The sequence below is a fragment of the Calidris pugnax genome, unplaced genomic scaffold, assembly GCF_001431845.1.
Source record: "Calidris pugnax isolate Ruff unplaced genomic scaffold, ASM143184v1 scaffold24, whole genome shotgun sequence".
NCBI classification, from domain to species: domain Eukaryota; kingdom Metazoa; phylum Chordata; class Aves; order Charadriiformes; family Scolopacidae; genus Calidris; species Calidris pugnax.
In genome coordinates this window covers 4,658,875-4,679,167 of record NW_015090922.1, presented here as the reverse complement: position 1 = coordinate 4,679,167, position 20,293 = coordinate 4,658,875, and the positions used below count along the sequence as shown (strand labels likewise).

The 20,293-nt window shown below is 36.0% G+C and overlaps 1 protein-coding gene across 1 annotated transcript in view; it reads left to right on the top strand.

The window, feature by feature from the left end:
- The window catches only part of SPATA17 (spermatogenesis associated 17), an 87,398-nt gene that overhangs the window by 52,627 nt on the left and 14,478 nt on the right, over positions 1–20,293 (top strand). Inside the window, exons 8-9 of the mRNA XM_014950601.1 lie at positions 5,189–5,340; positions 14,516–14,651. Of these exons, the coding sequence (XP_014806087.1) occupies positions 5,189–5,340; positions 14,516–14,651 (288 nt within the window). The remainder of the gene's footprint in view (positions 1–5,188; positions 5,341–14,515; positions 14,652–20,293) is intronic.

Genomic DNA, 20,293 nt, shown 5'->3' with positions numbered 1-20,293 from the left:
TCTAGAGTTGGATCATGGAGTCCAAAAATCCCTTTTGTGGATTTGGTTTTAAGGTATAGATCTAGTGCTTGTGTTCAGGATATAGTCTTTGAAACAGGTTGGTCTTAAAGAAAAAGAAACGTAGATGGTATGTAATGGTTCTTTGGGGAAAAAGATGTCATTTCTGATATATCAAAGGGAAGACCTGATAGAATTGAATATCAATATTATGATTCATTAGATATAGATAATTAATTTCCAATTTAAAAAAAAATTAAAAATAGGAGAAATTAAAGGTAATGGGACAAATTAACCAAGTTGTGATAACTTTTTCCTCTTTTTGCATTTGTTTTCCATATGAAGGCCAAGAGACATCCTCTCAGTATAGGACAGTTCCCGCTCTTTTGTGTCCACTAGCTGCGTGTCAACTTTAATTACAAAAATTTCTCCATTTAGTTCTGCATCACAGCCAAGTTGCCCAGCTCCCATTCTTAACTGTCATGGTCTCAATTCTAACCTCAGTTGACGTCAACATATGTTGCAGATAGCTTTTATTTTCTCTTCCATAAGGTAATGGAGGTTTCTGAGATAATGCATCAGAGTGAAAATCCCACAAAATGACAAAACAGCTTTTCACCTCATTACCAAAAGCTACCAGCAATATACACGGCAGATAGACTTTTGAGACTTTTATATTCCTCACTGAATGACAGTACAATGACATGTAGCTCTTGCCAGTAAGTGCCTGGACAGGTGCTTTTGGGACAAAAGTATTCTGTCTTTCCCTCTATTCTGAAGCATTTCTCAGTTTGTCTAATCTACTGAACCTTCTACTTGCCTCACACATCCACTTTTCAGTGCTGGTTTGACTTTGAATGACCACAATGTTTTAAGAACCTCTATAAGTTTTTTTTTTATTTTGTACTCTGTCTTATATTTAAATTTTGTCTCCCATATTTTGCTTAGAAAGACAATGCTTCTGACTGAGTCCTTCTCAGTACTTTCACTGAAGATATGATTTAGCTACATAAAATAAATAATAATAATGAGCAATAAGCAATGTATAATATATCTTTATTGGTATGTTACTCCTCTGAATCAATATGGTTATTTTCACTATATTATTACAGCCCTTGGTAGAGGTGATCTGAATACAGTCTTAAGTTTGAACTACTGCTGGCTTCAAACTATGTACACACATGCCATCTGCCACAATTTACCTGTGGTTTATTGATTGCATCCACATTGCTCTTCAGTGGGGACAGCCACGGGCACACCGGCTAATCAACACAGAAGAGGTTTTTCTCCTCTTTCTGTCATGACTGACCTGCCCATAGCAGGATGAGTCTGTATTGGTGGTGTGACATGAAGGCAAAAGCAATTGTGTTAGAGCTCGAGGAGAACATGCAGGCCTACCAGAACACCTCTGGAGAAGAAGAGGTGAGCCACAGAGAGCCACACAGAAATTCACACTGCTTATAACAGTAAGGATCAATGTCAGGGCAATTCTCCACCTTTGTCCTTCCCTCCTTATGTTCTCCCTAATGGGACTGCTTGAGCTTTCTCATTGAATTCACTCATTGACTCAGGTTATAATTGAGACAAAGTGTGAGCCAGCAAACCGTTTGGGTGACCATGGAGTTTGGAGTTGAGATAAATATAACATAGCTTTACCTTCTGGGACCGAGGGGCTATGATGGTCCTTCAGTGGGATGTGACTGAATGCACTGTGTCTCAGGATAGAGGGGAAGGTTTTGCCTATTAGACATGGTGTAGGGCTCGGGCTTTTAAATAAAGAGGGAACTCAGAGCTTTTCTGTTGTTAAGTTACTCTTCCAAAACTGCTTTACTGTATACAAAGTATTTTATAAGCTTCTGTTTGGATTTCTAATATTTTTTAGACCTTTCTAAGTTCAGATGCACACACAGCAGTCGTGCACAGATAGCCTTTTAGAACAAACCAGAAGAGTTCTGTTTATTTTCTGCACCTCAAAGAGGGAATTTACTATATAATACTTTAATCCTTTCAGCACCCTGGGATGTACACTGTGGGGTAAATTTTCAAAGCACAGCGCGTGGATTTAGCTGCGCGACTCTTATTGATGTTAATGGGAGTCACACGGCTAAATCCCTGCACAGCACTTTGACAATTTAGGGTTGTATGTCTAAGAAAAGGACACTGGTTTGAGCTGATGAAACAGCTGGAAATGAAACCCCATCAGAACGCATCATCCTAAAAGTTGTCTGGTGTGACAATAAGGAATTTAATTACCAGATACGCTTGTGTCCTAGTTCTCTGTGGTAACACTTTTTGGCACCAAGCTTCTTTTTCTAATATCTACATGGCCCACTGTTGAGTCGCTGGTTACTTCACTGTTCTTTCAGGTATCTAAAATTTGTATCACCCATAAGGTTCGATATTTTATATGAGAACGTCAATTATATATGTTTAAAAGAACAAAAATGAGCTATCTATCAGCTTTCTCTTAGGGAAATGGGTATGGAGCACTTTATAGGCAAGCTCTGTGTGTGTGAGGTAGTGTATTTAAAAGAAAAGTTACTTATACATCAGTTAGATCTATCACTTTTATTACTGAGTTAACTAGAATTACAGTTTGATGGAAACACAGATAATGCTAAAATTAGTCATCTGTTCATTAAAAGGCATTAATAAAAGAAAGCAAATTGCCACATTTAAGGGATTTTTTGCATGCTGTTAGCTCTCCTGGAATGGGGGCAGTGAAGAACATATGATTTCATGTTGACCATAATTTTTATCATAAGTTTCTGATTTTATGGTAAAGTAGTAAGAATGCTGATCTGCTAACCTTTATTTGGCAGACCAGTCAGTAGGGAGAAGATTTATGCTACTCAGTAAAAATTCCAAACATAGAAGACACCGTTGTGTGATTTGCTTTCAGGATGAAAACTGTTGGTTTACTCACTCCCTTCTTCTCCTAGCCTGACCTCCCCAGGGAGATTTCTATTTTGAAGCAGGATGCCCAAAATATTTGCAGGCACTCCCAATATGAAACCATCTGTAAGCACCATTCCACCTCAGAATCCACGAAGTTAATCTTGTAAAATGGAAATTACAGAATAACAGAACCACAGAATGGCAGGGGTTGGAAGAGACCTCTAGAGATCATCTGGTCCAAGCACCTGCTAGGCAAATGGATTTTTTAAAGGTCTTTTTATTGTAGATATATTCCTTAGGTGCCTATTGCCAGGTAAGTTTCTTCAAATACATGATTCACAGGAGTGAAAAAATCTGCAGGGAGTGTTTAGAATTATCATAATATTCTAACATATATACCCCACTTTCATTAGTGATGACACAGCCTTGTTTGAGAAACCTTTACTTAGTTACACTCTTTCCCCCCTCCTTCCATTAGTAGCTGGATTCTATTAATTTCATTTGAACTATGGATTGAGAAAGAGTTAGAATGTCTCAGAAATTACAGATGGAAAGAAATCCTTGCTTGGATATCTGATTTGACCCTTACACTGGTGGAATATGAGTCAATATTTTACAATGAAGAAGAAATACAGTATTCTGAAAGACTATCTTCTAAAAGCAAACATATTTATCTTGATATTATTTGACAATAGTACATTTCTTTCTTCTTTGGTCCATATATCCACTTCATGAAAACATCTTGCAATACAGAGTATTCATTTCTTATTAGACATTTAAATTTTTTTTTCTAACTTGAGGATCAGATTATAAATTACTAGAACATTACTTACTAGTTTTAATGATCTGTTCTAGTATCAGTTATTCTCTTACAGACAACAACTCTTTTAACTCTGTTTTTAAAGACTTATTATGGTCATACTAAATGAATGGAATTTTTTATGCAGACTTAGAATATAGAATAAAGAAAATACGTTAAAAAAATGTCATTAAGCTCACATGCTTTCTAGGACCTTTAAAAAGATCTCCAAATCACGGTGCTGTGCCTTTAAAAGTAAAGTTCCAATAAAAATCCATTAACTACTTTCAAATATAGCAATTCTCCTGTCCAGCTGTGAAAAGTACTAGATGATACTTATTTGCCATTTGTGTTATTTACGGTCCATGACTTTTATGGTAACTGGTTCCTATTATTGGTTTCTATTAATGTAAAACATAAGTGAACATAAATGAGGCGTGAATCATTTCTTTTTATTAGCCCCACAGTCTTCACTCAGTGCTTGCAGTAACTCCAGCTGTGACTTGTTAGTGATAACCTATTTAAAGAAGGATATCTTTAAGAAGAAAGGCTGTGATTAGGATTCTTTGTCTTTTCATAGTTTCAGAAGGTTTCCCTAGTTCATTGCAGGATCAACAACAATGAAAATAAAATAAAATTTAATTAGCAACACTTCTAAATCCAGAGCTCCCCCTAAACTGTCCTGCAGTAATATGGCATTAATTATGCTCCAGGTAAGCTCTTACTAGTTAGTACTAAAAGCAAGGCATAGGATATGTCCCTTTGACAGTGCAGGAAGGGGCTTCCTGCTGCTATTTATCTGTGTTGTTAAATAGTAGATGCTGATATGATCAGTTATTAAACAATGTATTCTGGAAAAAAAGATATATGTGTACATAGAGATAGACTTGTGAAAGAATTATGAGCTTTCATTTTTCTGAAATTAATGTGGAATTAGACATTTCAAAAATAGAATATACACCTATGTTATTGAAGTCATTTGTTTTAATTGCATTAGAAGAATTATATCTTAAGTCATGTATTAAGTTCCCTTCCAGGTAGCTTTATAGTTAAACTGAAAAAACCCATGTTTTTTAAGGTAAAACACTATTTATCCTATGAAAAGGAAAAGGCTTCAGCTTTCTTCTTAAGTAGAATCTAGATATAGTTAATACTTGTGTATCAGATTTTATTTCACGAGTATTTTTTTTCAAGGGAAAACTAAGTTTTCCTAATCAGTTCTAACAATGTATTGGTTTAAAATAATAAATACTTATTAGTAGTAAAACAAATCTGGAGTGCACATTTCTCATTCTCTCTTTATGTTATCATCCTTTGCGTTATCTGCAACTCTCTATCAAAATGAACTGCTTTAATTATTTTGGAAGAAAAGTCTTGCTACACTTCCCAGGCGTTCTGTGTCCTCTTCCATCAGTGATGCGTCATGAATAAAAGAAGGAAAGAAAAGAACTGTAACCCCACAATAAAACACTTCCATTATCCTATACCTTCCAGGGGCCTTTCCGCGATACCGCTGAAGTATTGCAGCAGCGCTACAAGCCTTTGGAACCAACCTTGCGAGTGGCAGCATCAATCAATTCACCACTAGAGAAGGCCAGAGACGAAATGAAAAAGGAGGAATGGAGAAACCGTATACATGACAATGAGTAAGTTCTTTGTTTTTTTCCTATATTGTTATGAGAATGTTTTCTTTATTCCGTTGCTTTCAGAAACCTTTCATGCCTGACAAAATGAAATGTCAAACCTGACAGCTTACTAGCAAACATTCTATGTACATACTTCTAAATTCTGTGTCCTTAGATTATAAACCGTTCAGGGCAGAGACCCTATCTTGTGATTGTGTGACATGTGCCATCCATACCTACGAATCTGTAGAAGAACTTGTTATAATAACAATATGTGATGCAACAGATGGGTTTAATGGGAAATAAGAAAACAAATGCAAATTCTGTTTTGCCCAATGCACCTTGCCAAGGAAAAAATACTGTTTCAATCTTCGTGTTTGGGGAGCTTACAGACTATGAGAGGAAAAAATGGTGTTGCATGCCAATGAGACTTGCATTCTCTCCCTGTAGACTACCAAAGCTCACTTGGAAGGGAAGGAAGCATATGTTGCACGTTAGAACATGATGCAAAAACTGTAATCATCTTTGAAGCAGTTTGGGTTCCTAAGCCACAGCATCTGTAATACTATCAGACAGGCCAGTTCTTTTCCATACAATCCCAAATACAGACATAATCCATCCCAAAAGATTTCTGTCCAAAAAGATTTAAGGCTATTGCCAAAATATTTCCAATTCTTTTCTTATCATGATGGAACTCTTTTTTCCAATCATAATAAAAGCCTGTTAACTCACCTGCACTGGCTTTGTACTTCACAGGAAAAAAATTGATGTTTTGTCAACTTTTCTCTTGAATTCACTGGTCTTGGCAATCTTTTGACACTTTAATACCAGAATTCAGGACAGAAAGCAATCACTTTTCCTCATGAGCAGCCTGTCACCCAGTGGGAAACAATGTGTTGCTATCTTTGATCTGTTTCAAGCTTTTCTATCAGCTCCATGTTGTCATGTGTCAGCTTCAGGACTGGGACTTAAGAGTATGTGAATCAATTGCATTTGCATGGTTTAGCATGTATGTTTTTATTGTTGGACTGTTTTCTTCACATTTTCCTTGATTTAATATTAACAGTGACTTTAAATGGAAATTATAGTCAAAAGCAGTTTTAAAAGAATAATATATTTTAGTTCAGCTACTTTTTCACTTTTAGGCAATACTATTTTGTATATTTGATGCCAAATTGACATATAATATGTCTTATTCCTTTCATATCAACAACGTTAACTGAGTTAAGTCACAAGTAAAAATGTACTTGAGTTTTCTATTCCTCTCAGTATTCTTTCATATATTGGGGTGAAGGGGAAGAAGTTTAAATTTCACATCTCAGCTTAAATCTGGGCCATTTTTCAAAATTATTTTGTTTTCTAGCTTCTGCCGGTGACATTTAAAAAAAGAAAAAAAGGACCAAACAAAGCATGGGATAATAATTAACATCCTAGCTCTCATTTAACTTGTTCTTTTCACTGAATAAGTCTTGACTGATGCATTCCAAGTGAGGATGGATGACATCATTCATTTATAGGCATGACTATGTTGCCCAGTCTTTATTTCATGAAGTTTACCCCAGACATTGCTATGTAAACAGTTTCAGAAAGTCAGATCTTGTAATAAATATTTCACCGACTCTCTTCAGTGAGAGAATTATGAAGCTTTGGTCTTGTACAGTTTAAATTTGGAGCCTCCAATGTTGACAGATATTAATTAGTATGGGGTCTTTATTTACCTTATGGGGAAGGAAGCATTTGGTGCCATCTTTAATGCACAGAAGCAATATCCTAACGCCAATGTTTCTCAGCTTCATGGATGCTAAACGCATAGTCTGCTATACATTTTGAGGCCGTGATGTGATCATTCCGTTTGTGCTTCATATTCAACCGACCATGCAAGGGTCACATCTGTAACCTTGAAAAGGTGATGACAGAGTTGCAGGTCATCATCAGGACTAAGGCTCACTAGTAATGCTGCAGCTGCTGTGTGGGATGCTGGTCTCCAGGGAGGAGTCTGCAAAGGGTTACTCGGATTCTACAGTAGATTTTTCTCAGCAGTGTCTATTACGAATTGACAAATTTCTGTCTCTTTCTATGTAATTGTGTACTTTGGGACTGTATTTCTTCCTGGTAGTGCTTCCTATGCTGATTATTCTTCTATTTTAGAAAATATGGAGAGAAATAACAGCAGAAGTGTGAGGTGTTTGTTGAGAAAGCTTGTCTTTGCATAAATAACAAACTGAGTCCTTGAGTATGTATTGTGTGATATCTCTTAAGACAGAAAAATTGTCAGTGTATACCTGCAATTTCCAACAACATTCAGAATTCCCATTTACCTTTGATTATCAGGGTTCTTTAATGTGGGAATACGTTTGCTCTAAGTGTTCCAAGTTCCAAGAAAGTTTTTGCTTCTGATAAAATGCAGAAATAATTGAAAAAGCTGTGTGAGAGTTTGAGGCAGGCAGAAGCAGCATAAATGAAAGCAAGAGAGAATGTTGTGCTTGCTTAAACCAACTGCTGGAATTTCCTACTTTGTAATGAAAGACAAACTGGTTAATCTAGATTTCTTTTTCTCATGTAATCGAAGCTGTTACTGCCTTATTGTGCTATTTTTCATACAAATGAAGTGATATCCCCCTCTGCTTGGGTAGGAATGACAATTTGGGACTCCTTTGGGATGGCAACTTAATAAACTAGTGTCTCGTTTGAGACACCAACTGCTAGATCCAACAGATTTAGATCACTAAGCATGAAGTTCTTTACTCAGTGGCATGCAGCTGCATGCTGGTGATTTTCCAGAGAACAAAAATGTAAATTATTTGCTGAAATCTGTCTCATGTAACATGCCTCATGCATCAAAGTATACTATTAAACGTTTTTATAAAGTCAGCATATGTCAGAATGAGTTGCAATGCGGTGATAGAACAGGGATAAACCAGCGATAGAGTAAGGGGGTTTCCTGGTTTATTGTAGTCTTCTGGTGTGACATCAGCAAAGCATCTCGGCTTCTGGCTCTGTCCGTGCTCGGGGCTGTACTGGAGAGAGCCAAGCTCGTCCTGAACACACTGGTTCATCTGTGTGCAGCAGAGTACAGTGTCTGCACCCTCTGCCTCCCACGTGCTGTGCCAACATTGCAGCACCGAGCTCCTCACGGGCTTATTCTCAGCAAGAGAATACTTTCCTTTACAACCAGTGTAGCTGCTTCCATGCCACATAGTGCTGCCAAAGACAGGTATGCTTACAGAGAAATTAATCATCTAAATAAGCTCTGGACTGGGAAAGAATCAGTGTTATGAGCTGCCTGATATTAACGGTAATAAACTTTAAAAAGCAGGTTGCTTTGATAAGATTTAAGATCTAAAAAAAAAATCTTTCTATTTCCACATTTATAAGACCATTTACTGATGGTCTTACACATGTATTTCTGATTTAGCTGCAGTAAAAATGGCTGTAAACTTGCATCACACAAATGTTACACATCTGAAAACTTTTTTCAAATTATACTTAAGTTTTTCATATGCTTTGCAACTTCAGCAATTTGCATATTTTCCGGACTGTTATTGTATTATGATAAACAGGGATTATCATATATTTTCAGATAATGTTTTCTTAACAATTCAACTTCTATTTGTAACTCTTCCATTTATTTTAATTACTAGCACAGTGTGCAACATTTATTAATCAGCAGAGTCTTTTTAAGTTAAAATACTAAATTAGCTAACCCCATTAACACAGAATACTCCAAACAAGCAGTAATAGGAGAGGTAGTTACTGTGCAAATCGTATTATACATGCGGGTGCTCTAGGGCACAGTTAAGCATGATTACCCTCTTTTGATCCAGTATTCCTCTGCTTCTTCCAGCTAATTTCCACTGGAAATTTACAAAGTAGCTCCTTCATTTTTCCATCTTAATTTTTCTAATGAAGTTCTGGTACTTTATAACACTGGGGATGCAGATAATAAGTCTGTATAATTAAGAAGTTCCGGAATTTGCTGCAAAAGAGGTCTCTTATACTTCTGACAAGAAGTAGACTAGGCTTTGCTTTGCCACTTTACATTATCGCAGACAGGGGTTAAACAAAAATGGCCAGAGGATTCTTAGATTTACTGCCATTAGGATAAGATTGATAATTTATTGAAAAAGTATTAAGTGTATTACCATAGGAAATATTTGTAATAAGGCACCCCAAATTAGTTTCTTATAGTGAAAATACTGCTCTAAAGGGTAATCTGACTAGATATGTTAAGTAAAATATTCTCTCTTTAGTTTTGCAAATAACACTTTGATTTTAATGTGCACTCATTATGACTTAAATAATGGCTGCACTGCTGCAATTGTTTTGATATGGAAAACCATTGTGCTTCCTTTGTTCCCTGAGTGAAAAGATAAACACTGTTGGATTTGATGAAGACATTACTTCAGGTATAATCCAAATTTGAAAGCTAATTTCATGTTTTATTTGAATAAGAAAAAAAAAATATTAAAGATTCACAGCTTTCTGATAGAAAAGCACAGTTTGGAGCTAATTGTTCATGTCTTCTTCAAAGTGAAGTAAAATTGTTTTATTTCAATTAAATAAAGAAAACAAGGAATTGAATTGCTATTGCATAGAACCACTTCAGATAAAAATTTAACAACACTATCACACATCTAGAGTTAAGATTTTGGTAGTATTTTTACTGCTAAATTACAAAAATGCACAGTATATACAAATAGCATGAAAGTTTGAAAAACCACGTAAGCAGAATATTCCTTCTAGTTCTCTGGTCTCAATATTTCTGATTGTGCCCTGGTAGTGCAGCATGTATGGCAGTCCAGCAGGAGATCTACAGCCTGCTCTTTCTCAGAAGCCTGGGTAAAGTCTGAAACATTTCTGGTAGAAGGATTACAGGCTTGAACTGCTAGACTGCTGAGATTTTGCCTGTTGGGCAGGTCCAGAGGACATGCCAAAGGACCACTCCGGTTTTTGCTGCCATTTCAATTCAAGAAAAAGTTAAAGCCTCTGAACTGTGTCCTGTTGGTAGGTACCATATAGCATTGGGATGCCACCACCCAGCAATAAAGGATGGACCTGACAAATTCTCCTTCCTGTTCATGCTGCTGCTGCCTCCTCTCACATTGCTGTAGCCCAGTACCTACTGCTGCTTCTAGTGTCTCAGACAATCCAAATGGAAAGCCTTCGGTGTCTAAAAGGCCTCTTCCATCTCCTGTTGCAATAGTGACAGATATTACAGTAAAAGGGACAAAATGGAGGGAAGAAATGGTAGGTGAGGAATGCAGGAAGAAAGGTCATGAGGGGGTAAAAATTTGAGGAAAAGAAGGGTTGGAAAGATGAAATTAATAATATCAGGGAGGTGCAGGATAGGATGAGTGAGGGGAGAGAGAAGGTTATTTTTATTTTTATTAACAATGGATGCCTATGGTATCTTCTGAAATTCAAATACATACAACCAGCAGCTGTTAGCTATAGGACTGGCTACTAAGTTGAGGCTTCTAGGTCTTTTTTATGCTAATTAGGTTCAACATAGTGTAGTGCTGGCAGCAGTGCAACTGGCCTTCATTACCAGTGATACCGCCAGCTTTGGTCCTGGTCCTCCCCTGGGTTGTGTATGTGTAATACTGCTATTTGTAGAACCTGAGACAGTTTCCCATTTTTTGGTTTCAACTCTTCCCCCCCGTCTCGAATGTATTCTTTAACATATCTGTCATTCAAGATTTTGTGGTGGGTGAAACAAAATAATTTTTCATTTTAAAATGTATTTCTTTAGAGCAAGCTCACCTCCTAATAAATTATCAGCTTTTGGAAAGGCTCAGCTTATAATGATTGCTTTATGGCACGGTATAACGTCAACATGAAATTTAATTCTTCTTTGATCCTGCTATTTCTGTCTCTGACATATTTACTGAAAACCTTTAAGAATTTCTTAATTTAAACTTGAATAGCAAAGAAAAGCTGAAACCCAGATGTAAGAATCCTGTGCGTGAGCTTTTTATGGAAAAAACCCCAACCAACTCTTGAGGCCAAACTTGTGCAGTTGATAATGGCATCATACCACTGTCTGGATTTAATTTTCTTCTCCTTCCATCACTCTCTTCTGTCACATTCAGAGCACATACTGTCATTAATTTGGGGAAAAGCTGTGTCAGGTGTATATAGAGAGCTACAGAACACAATACCATTACTGAAGTGTTTTGCAGTGCTATTGCTTTTTAGTATTATTATTGGTTGTGGGTGTATAATGACTTCTGTATGACTCCCATTAATTTAGTTACGCTGCTTAACACACAAAAATGTTGTAAGGTTCTTTTTAATTACTTATTCACATAAAAAAATGAAAATTCTTACTTACTTTAAACAGACGTTGAATATATGATCGTTTCCTGTAGTTAGATCATTATTGCAATAAGGATCTGCCCACTTGGCTCTGGCAGCAGAACTATAGACAGAAGAAAAAAAAGGTGCTACTTTAGAATATAATTATAATACCTTATAATATTTTTAATGTTCTTTCATTTAAATTTTAATATTTTTTATTGTTCAATATTTCTCAAAAATTCACAGTTGATTTAATAATATTTTTTTTACTCAGCCATAGACATACATTCCAGGCTGTATGGCACATACTCCAGTTAATGATCTTAAAGGAGATATGCAGCATAAATGTGGAAGATCACACTTGTGCTAAACTACATGCAGAATATACTGTGAGGTTTATCTTCAAGTGTTACAATATATGTATTTACAATCTATTTTTTGTTTGGAATCATGGTAGAACATAGATTACTCTAATTATTAATTTGCCAAAAAGACAAAGATTAACTGATTCACAGTAAAAACTATAATAATTTACTTCATCTTCTACTTTTATCAAGAATTATTTTTTGCCATTTAATGTATAAATTTTACAGACATAGTATTCATATTGAATTATGAATGCTATGCCTCAACTAAATTCTATGCATATATGGGCAAATCCCTAAACTACTAGCCCTGTCTTCTCAGCTATCCAGTCCCCTGAGAAAGCCAATTTTCTTTCATGTCGGAACAAAAGAAAAATGTACTATTAAAATGCAATTCAGAAGTGATAAAAACTGCAAGTGGAGCAGCCGGCTCGCAGCACCTTCGATGTATTCTCTGGGACATTGGGGCCACATTAATTTTTGTGTGTGTGTGATGTCCATCCCATGTGCAAATTAGCATTACAAGTACCATAATCTGTCTTATGTGAAAGTGTCCTTTCCCATGAGTATACACATGCTACTATAGGTTTGTATAATTTAAAAGTCTGCTAACTCAGTGTTTTTCCTTCACTAACTTTACATGATATTTTTTTTTTGTGGTACTTGATAGACTAAATTGATATAGCTGGCAAAATTCTAAAATAGTTTATTTTTATGAACTGGAAATACAATTTAAAACATGTAATAAGACATGTACATGTAAGATGTGTAATTTAAAAAAAACAACCCACTCAAACAGTTGCTGGTGGATCAGATAGACTGAATAAATAATTTTCTGAGAGACAGAAGAAAGGTATTTTAATCCATAACTTTATCCAAAACATTTTTGACTGTCGAAATTTTTTAAGAACTCTGGATTCTGAAGAGGTTTCAACTAGGAATGGTTTTGATTAACTACACCTGTTGTCATGGCAGTTAAAGTGACTTTTTATACTTCTGAGGCATATATTTCTGATTTTACTATATAATCAGTTTTCTGTTTTTCTGGAGGGATAGAAGAAGCTCGATAACTTGGCATCTGCACTGAACGAGAAACGACCCTCTTTTTTGTGGAAGCATGACAGAACATACATTTGAAATGGAAATTGCTTTGCTTATTCAAATGAAAACCTCTGAGCAAAGAAGCCCAGCTTTCATTATTTTGATTAGAAGCTAAGTATTTTGCAATAGCAAGCAGGTAGGGAAAAAGCCAGATTGGAGGCAAAGAAAATATTTTTTTTTCCTTCAAAAAATGACTATTTTGTTGCTTTGGGATATGTGTAAATTCATAAAACAAAAGTAAAATGTGTTTTTTTTTTTTTTTTTTTTTTTTTTTTTTTTTTTTTTTTTTTCAGAATACCAGTAATGGTAGTAATGCTAAATTAAAAATAAAGATTTTACTTTATATGAAAATGTGCCTGTTTGCTCTTATAACCCTCTTGCAAACTGAAATGGATAGAACTAAGTAATCTCAGCAGGGTCTCTTGAAGATCCTTTATATTTAAGATGTTTTTCACCTTTTTCCGTACAGTTTGCTGTGGAACCCACCCAGAAAACCTGTAGTTTTCCATGAAAATTAGGGACATCCATCTGAAAACCTCTTCCATGCCCAAAGCAGGTAGCTGGAGCTTCACTGTTCAGTGGCACTGTGTGAGCAGGCAGTCTTTCATCACCATGACCAAAGGCGAAAGAATATGAGACTTTGAAAGATTTCTAGTTAAGACATAATTATAACTTGAGAGAAAGCACACAGTTTGTGAATTCAGAAGAAATAATTTCTTTGCTTTGTGGTCTGCCAATATGTGAAAGTCACCAGTACTATTTGTATAAGTTTTTATTCTGATAAATGAGATGATGGTTTATTTAGCTTTGGTTTACAAATAGAAAAAACATGCATAACGGGTTTATTTGCATACCAGGGAGGATTCTTTCTGGTGTAAATTGCCTTGGTTTATGCTTACACTACTGATGTGCTTGAAATTTCTCTGTTCTGATGGAACGATCAGGTGGAGGATATGTGTTGGGGGCCTCCATGACTTGCAATTTCTCCAGAAATGTGCTCTGTACTTGTGCATGGTGCATGCCTGCCACCCACAGCTGGCACAGACTGCACTGCCTGCTAAAACCTGAGGTATCAAAGTGCAGATTCCTGCAAGTTGAACCCTGCTCATTCTCTCTTCACACCACACCAGTTGGTAGTGCAGACAGAGCCAAAGTAATAATATAGTAATGCAAGTTATATCTTTGTACAGAAAGACTTCATTTTATCCTGTTGAAACTCTATCTCTTTGCTCCAAATTTAACGTAAAAACAGCTATAGGAAAAATTGCAGTAATCCTCTCAAAATACTGAGGGGCAACATTAAGAAGGTAGTGGAAAATAGCAGGAATGTGTCCGTGTCACCTCTTGTAGTGTTGGTATCTATGATTTACATTAGCCCTGTGACATCTAGAGTAAAGCATAAACAATTTTTAAATATTCTTGTTTTTCAGGTTTCTGCCATTTTCTTCGTATCATAAAAATGAGAAGTATGACCCTTCAATTCTTAGGTCAGGCAAATATGGTCAAGAAACTTATGGAATTAAACACTTCCGAGAAGTACAGCCTAAGAAGTGGATAGCAGGCAAGGTAAGTCATTGCATATTTACTCTCACACAATAAGAAAATTATGGCAAAAGCTGATAAAAACAACAAAATATTTTACTACTTACATTCTTTGGAAAAGTCTAAAAATTAGTGAAGACCTATTTTTAATTTAAGATAGCCTCATTACACTGCCTACTTTCTCAGGAGCGTCTCGTATTATTTCTGGTTTTGTAGTGCTGCAAGAGGTAATTTTCCTCAGAACATGTTCGAACATGAGTTTGTGTCATGTTTGCATTACATCTATTTGTATTAGGTATCATAATCACATTAAAATTTTGCAGTACAAGAAGTGTAATAGACTTGGTGGAGAGTGTAGCACTGAGCCACAGGGATAATTAAGGGACTGGACCATCTTTTGTATGAGGAAAGGCTGAGAGTGCTGGAACTCTTCAGTCTGGAGGAGAAGGCTCAGGGGAGATCATATCAATGTGTAGAAACACCTGAGAGGAGGGAATGGAGAGGGAGCCAGAATCCTCTCACACTCAGTAGCGTCCAGTGAAAACTGGACAAACTGAAATGCTTGAAATTCCATCTCAACACGAGAAAGCATTATTGGTTGGTTGGTTTTTTTTTACTGTGACAGACCACTGGCACAGATTGCCAAAGAGGTTGTGGACTCTCTGTCCTTGGAGGTATTCAAAACCCAGCTGGACACAGTCCTGGGCAACCTGCTCTAGCTGAGTAGGGGGGTTGGACTAAATGATCTCAAGAGGACTCTTCCAACCTAAACAATGTTGTAAGATATGATTGCTTATTGTCCTGAAAGTAACTTAACCTTTGTAAATATATGTAATGAGTTCCAAGGAATCTTAGTTTGAGAAGTAATATTTTTTAAAAATAATCGCTTCTCAAAGCTTTAAGCTTTAAAAATTACTTCAGAGCAAAATTTTGGTATTTTAACATACATTAATTAAATCTCATTGAAAATAAAGGCACAAAGATCAACATTAAAACAAAAAGATCTGAATTTGACTTTTAAAAGCAATAAATGGAGGCTACAACTGGCTGAAGTCCCACAGCATAAGTATGATATATAAAAAAGATCTGAAAGTCTTATTGGTAGTACTCATCTTGTCCTGTGAACACTCTTCCAGTCCTTAGCAGGTTTTGATCAGGCTCAGGTGATGATATCAAACGATGTAAAGATATTTATATTATATATCATATCACATGCATATAATATTATATAAATTATGGGCTTAACAACTAACCTCACTTTGCTTGTGATCTTGGATAGATTTCAACCTCAGCCTTTGGAGGTGAATAGCTGTATACATTAACCCAACATGACACACAGCCTTCCAACCCCAATTCTAAATCAATATGAAGATTCAATTAGGAGCCGCTTACCCAAACAGAGAGATAAGAGGAGAAAAGAGCTATTTATGACCTATCTGCTGCTTTAATGGGTCATTATTATCAGAAAAAAAAAAAAAGAACCACCCCAAAATCCTCCACCTCCTCACTACATTTTAATGGAAAAGGTTCCATCAGCAGGTGTGAAGTTATATTTTCATAACTGTTACATTTGAAAGAACTCTCTGTTTATTTCTTATTTCTAAACTGTATTAAAACTTTGTATATACCAGTGCTATGAACAAAATTATCCTGTTCTAATGAGTCACCAGACTAAAGGACATGTATCAATACACCATCAAAATCCCCAGATTTTTGCTTAATAGTTTGTCTGCTACACACAAGCCTCCTTTATGTTTCCCATGAGGTGGTTTTTGTGTGGATGCAACTCATATTGCAACCTGTGTAGCTGCCATGATGTATATTCAGCTTCTGACTATTATACCGGTGAAGTTTCTGTTATCATTGCTGCTAAGACAAAATACTGCATAAGTTCTTCCAAGGAGTATGTTCAGTGGTCAGTGAATCAGTGACCTCTCTCAGCTACCGAGGTATTGTCCGATATTTGCTGGCTTCTTTTTAAAGTACATATAAAAAAGTTTCCCTGTGTATGTTCATGAGCATGTCCTAGTTGTATTTTCCTGAGGTTTTCATGTGTTTATAAATACGAGTTTTAATTCAAGTCACAAAAAAAAGATCAATATGTAGATTATGTCATTTTAATAAAAAGTAAGGTTATTAGCATAGACTTCCTCTAAACACGATTGCCATGATGTGCGGAAAAGTTAATAGTTCTTCTTTTCATCTAGTTATAACCTGGAATTTTTTATCTCATTCTGTTTACATTTCAAAGAAGTTTCTGAGTTAAGGGAAAAATTGTTGCATGCTAATTCTTCATTAAAAATAAACAAGAAATGGAAATACCGTACCTCTAGTGAAACTGAATCTAGTCAGTTTACCGAGTTTTAAAGCGCTATAAAAATGCTTGCATATTTTAAGTTTAATATTGTATGTCTAAATACCTTGGAATGCCTTTGATAGAATTTATGTGAGAAATATCAATATAAAAAATTTACCAGTCACTATGAATTTAAGCTACAATGAAAGGTTCCGATGTACCTGGACAGTTGAAGGATCAAATGCGCTAACTATAATCTTTCAGTTGTCAAAACACTCACATATGTTTGTATTTACTGAGGCAGAAATGATAGCTTATAGCCTTTAATTGGTATCGGAATTAGTTTGCATATGCATTTTAGAAAACTGACTTTAATGACAGCGTTTAATGTTTTCTTATTTGCAAAATTCAGGAAGTGACATTTTAAGATATTCCTTCCTGATACATTCTTTCCTCTGATGCCTTATTATAGGTGAATTACAGTACGACTGCATCACTGTTTCCTTATTTGCACAGGCGTTTTGGACCTAAACAGAATTTTATTATCTACAAAGCATAAAAATACCCAGTACTGCAAAGAATTAATTTAGAGAACCTAAGCATATTGCACAGAACATAAAGTTGACCTTTACCGTCTACAGCTTTTGGAATGGAGTGGGATGTGGAACATATCATAGATTTAATGTGGCACAACGCTGTCTGCAGAAACTTGGGTGGGACTGTGACTGCCTGCCCATTGCACTCGATGATTGAATCTGCTGTCACCAGCATCCTGATAATAATGAACATTCAGCTTAACGACCGTGATTATGATTATCATAATTGATGTGCAAGTGCAGTGTGTGGGGATCATTACAGCTGAACTGTACAGCAGAGAAACATGCCTTAGTTATGGATAATTTTACTTTTAAAATATGCCTTTTGAGTTCAACAGGCCAGCTTAATATAATTTTAGGAAGATTTCTACATGTATGAATTGATCATTATGAGCTTCCTGCAAAACAGTCATTCCAGCTGTTTGTTTTGAATTGTTTCATTCCATTAATAACGTGAAATAATTAAATAATTAGATGTTGTCGAGTGGAAATCACTTACAGAGTACTGCCAACATTAATCAAATATCAAGTTCAAATATTTCTGATTGTCATGGCCTTGCCTAGGCTAGGAAAAATAGCCCTTGTAATTCACCACCAACACAATTCTATTTTTGTTGGAGTAGTAGAAATTGGGCTGTAGTCAACACTACTGGTATTTTCACAGTATTGTGTAGCTGTTAGAGCAGGTAATAGTTGTTCTTTATAAAATTGTATCACTTTCATCTCTGTCACCAGAGGCAGAGAATTACAGGCTCAAATTCAGCCAGTGTAGGTAAAGGTACAATCAACAGATTCAGTTCATTTTGTTGGACAGTGATTGCCTTCAACCAAGATTATATGAAGTTGCAGAAGTATCTAATTAAATCATGACATGTATAACAGATAAACGCCAATGTCTGCATGTACTTTAAGCCAGAGTTTATATAAAGAATGTTACAATATAAGTTTAATGCAAAGTATAGAGTTTCATTGATTTACACTGGGTGTAAATTTGGCTCTTTGTCCAAGAACTGGCAGAAATGTCCTATCTGGGATAACAGAAATAACAGCTAATGGAAAAAGTTCTTGATCTTTTACTTTCTTTCTGCCATAATGAAGATTGTAAGGATCGAGTATCTATGAATGACTCGGCTGTGTAATTCCTCTCCCATGACTTCACTAAGTTTGGACTTTCTATGATGAAAAAGAGAGCTTGCTGTGTGTTCAAGGAATTAATCCTATTTTATATAGTCTGCTGCCTCTAAAAGTTCAATAGCTTCTGTGACTTTCATTGTTGCTTACACTATGGACCAAGTGGAATCATATTATCAGGTTGGGCCCTAAATTAGAGCTATGTAGGAAGAGGTCCACAAGGAGAACATAATATGAAAATCTCACTGCCTTCGAAAGTGAGTGTGGTTCTTCTACATGGTTGTGGCCAACCCATTTTTGTCCACATTCTTCTAAGATGACTGTGTCCTGTAGTTCCACAGCGAATGTATCTTTGAATAGTATTCTTGTGAGGGAAAAATAAAGCCGGAGTGGGGAAGTGATTTGTTCTGTTTGAGAATTAGTTTCGTCTCTTGTAGGACCAACACATAGTCACAATGTCTGTGAGTATCAATCATGTGTCCAGTGGATGATGTCATTATATGACAGAATTGTTTGGTACATTATTGCGGATTTTCCATCCCAGACTATACTGAAATTTATTTAAATTTCACCTTAACTGTATTTTTCCTAACCTTGCAGTGACTGGACTTGAGACAGAAGAAGTTTAAACATACATTATACCTATCTTAGATTGTGACTCCATGACAGTTTTTTAAAGGAATTTGCTTGTTTTCTTTTCATTTTAATTAAGAAAAAAGATGATGCAAGAATATTTTCTAATACAGTGTGATACTGGCTGATGTGCATCTGTATTATCAGCCTTATTCCACATTCTAAAACTCTTAAGGCCATGTTTACTAGTGTGCTTTTGGACAGAAGTTTCTAACGTACAATAAGAAGAGCTAGCATGTATTTTGAATATCAGATTCTTAGTTCCCCAGTCCTTCTGCAATGTGTTTTCATAGGTAATGCAGAGCTGACATAATGTGGCAGCCAGAAGTGACTCTATTGTAGGGGAATTATTAGATGATCTGTAAGAGTTTGCTTGTTACACTACCAGTTTCCTCATGAGCCATGTCAGGGATAATAAGGGTTGTTGCCAAAGTGTGTTGCACTCCAGTAATTCCCGGCCACTGACATAGCTCCTGTATGATTATTACTGTTGGCATGACTTGATGTATCTATTCAGATGCCCCAAATGGACCCTTAGTTTGAGTTATCAACTATCTCTTTCCAAGATAAGGCTGCATTCTGTCACTTTTCTTCCTACCCTGAGTCCTGTGCCAAACCAAATAATTTAAACCCAAGGATCCAGTCCTACAACAATACATCCTATACTATTCATATATTCAGGGGATATCTTTTATACCCTGTAGCATGTATTTTCTGCTCTCAGAACAACCATTGTGAGTCAGAATGCTCCTGTATCTTCATGTGAAAATCAATTTGAGTAATTCCCCTCTTCCACACTGTTCTTCTGAGCTGCAAGCTCCTTGGAGCTCAGGCATTCCGTTACCTGGTTAGGTAGCACAAAGAAAGAGCAGCGTTGTCCAACTTAATATCACAGACCAGCTTAATAAGCAGGTAGTCTTCAGTAGTCTCTGAAACTGGGTAATAAAAAAAGGTTTAAAGTCATTTTTGCAACTTGCACTTCTGAATTTTTTGCCCTCCCCCCCCCCCCC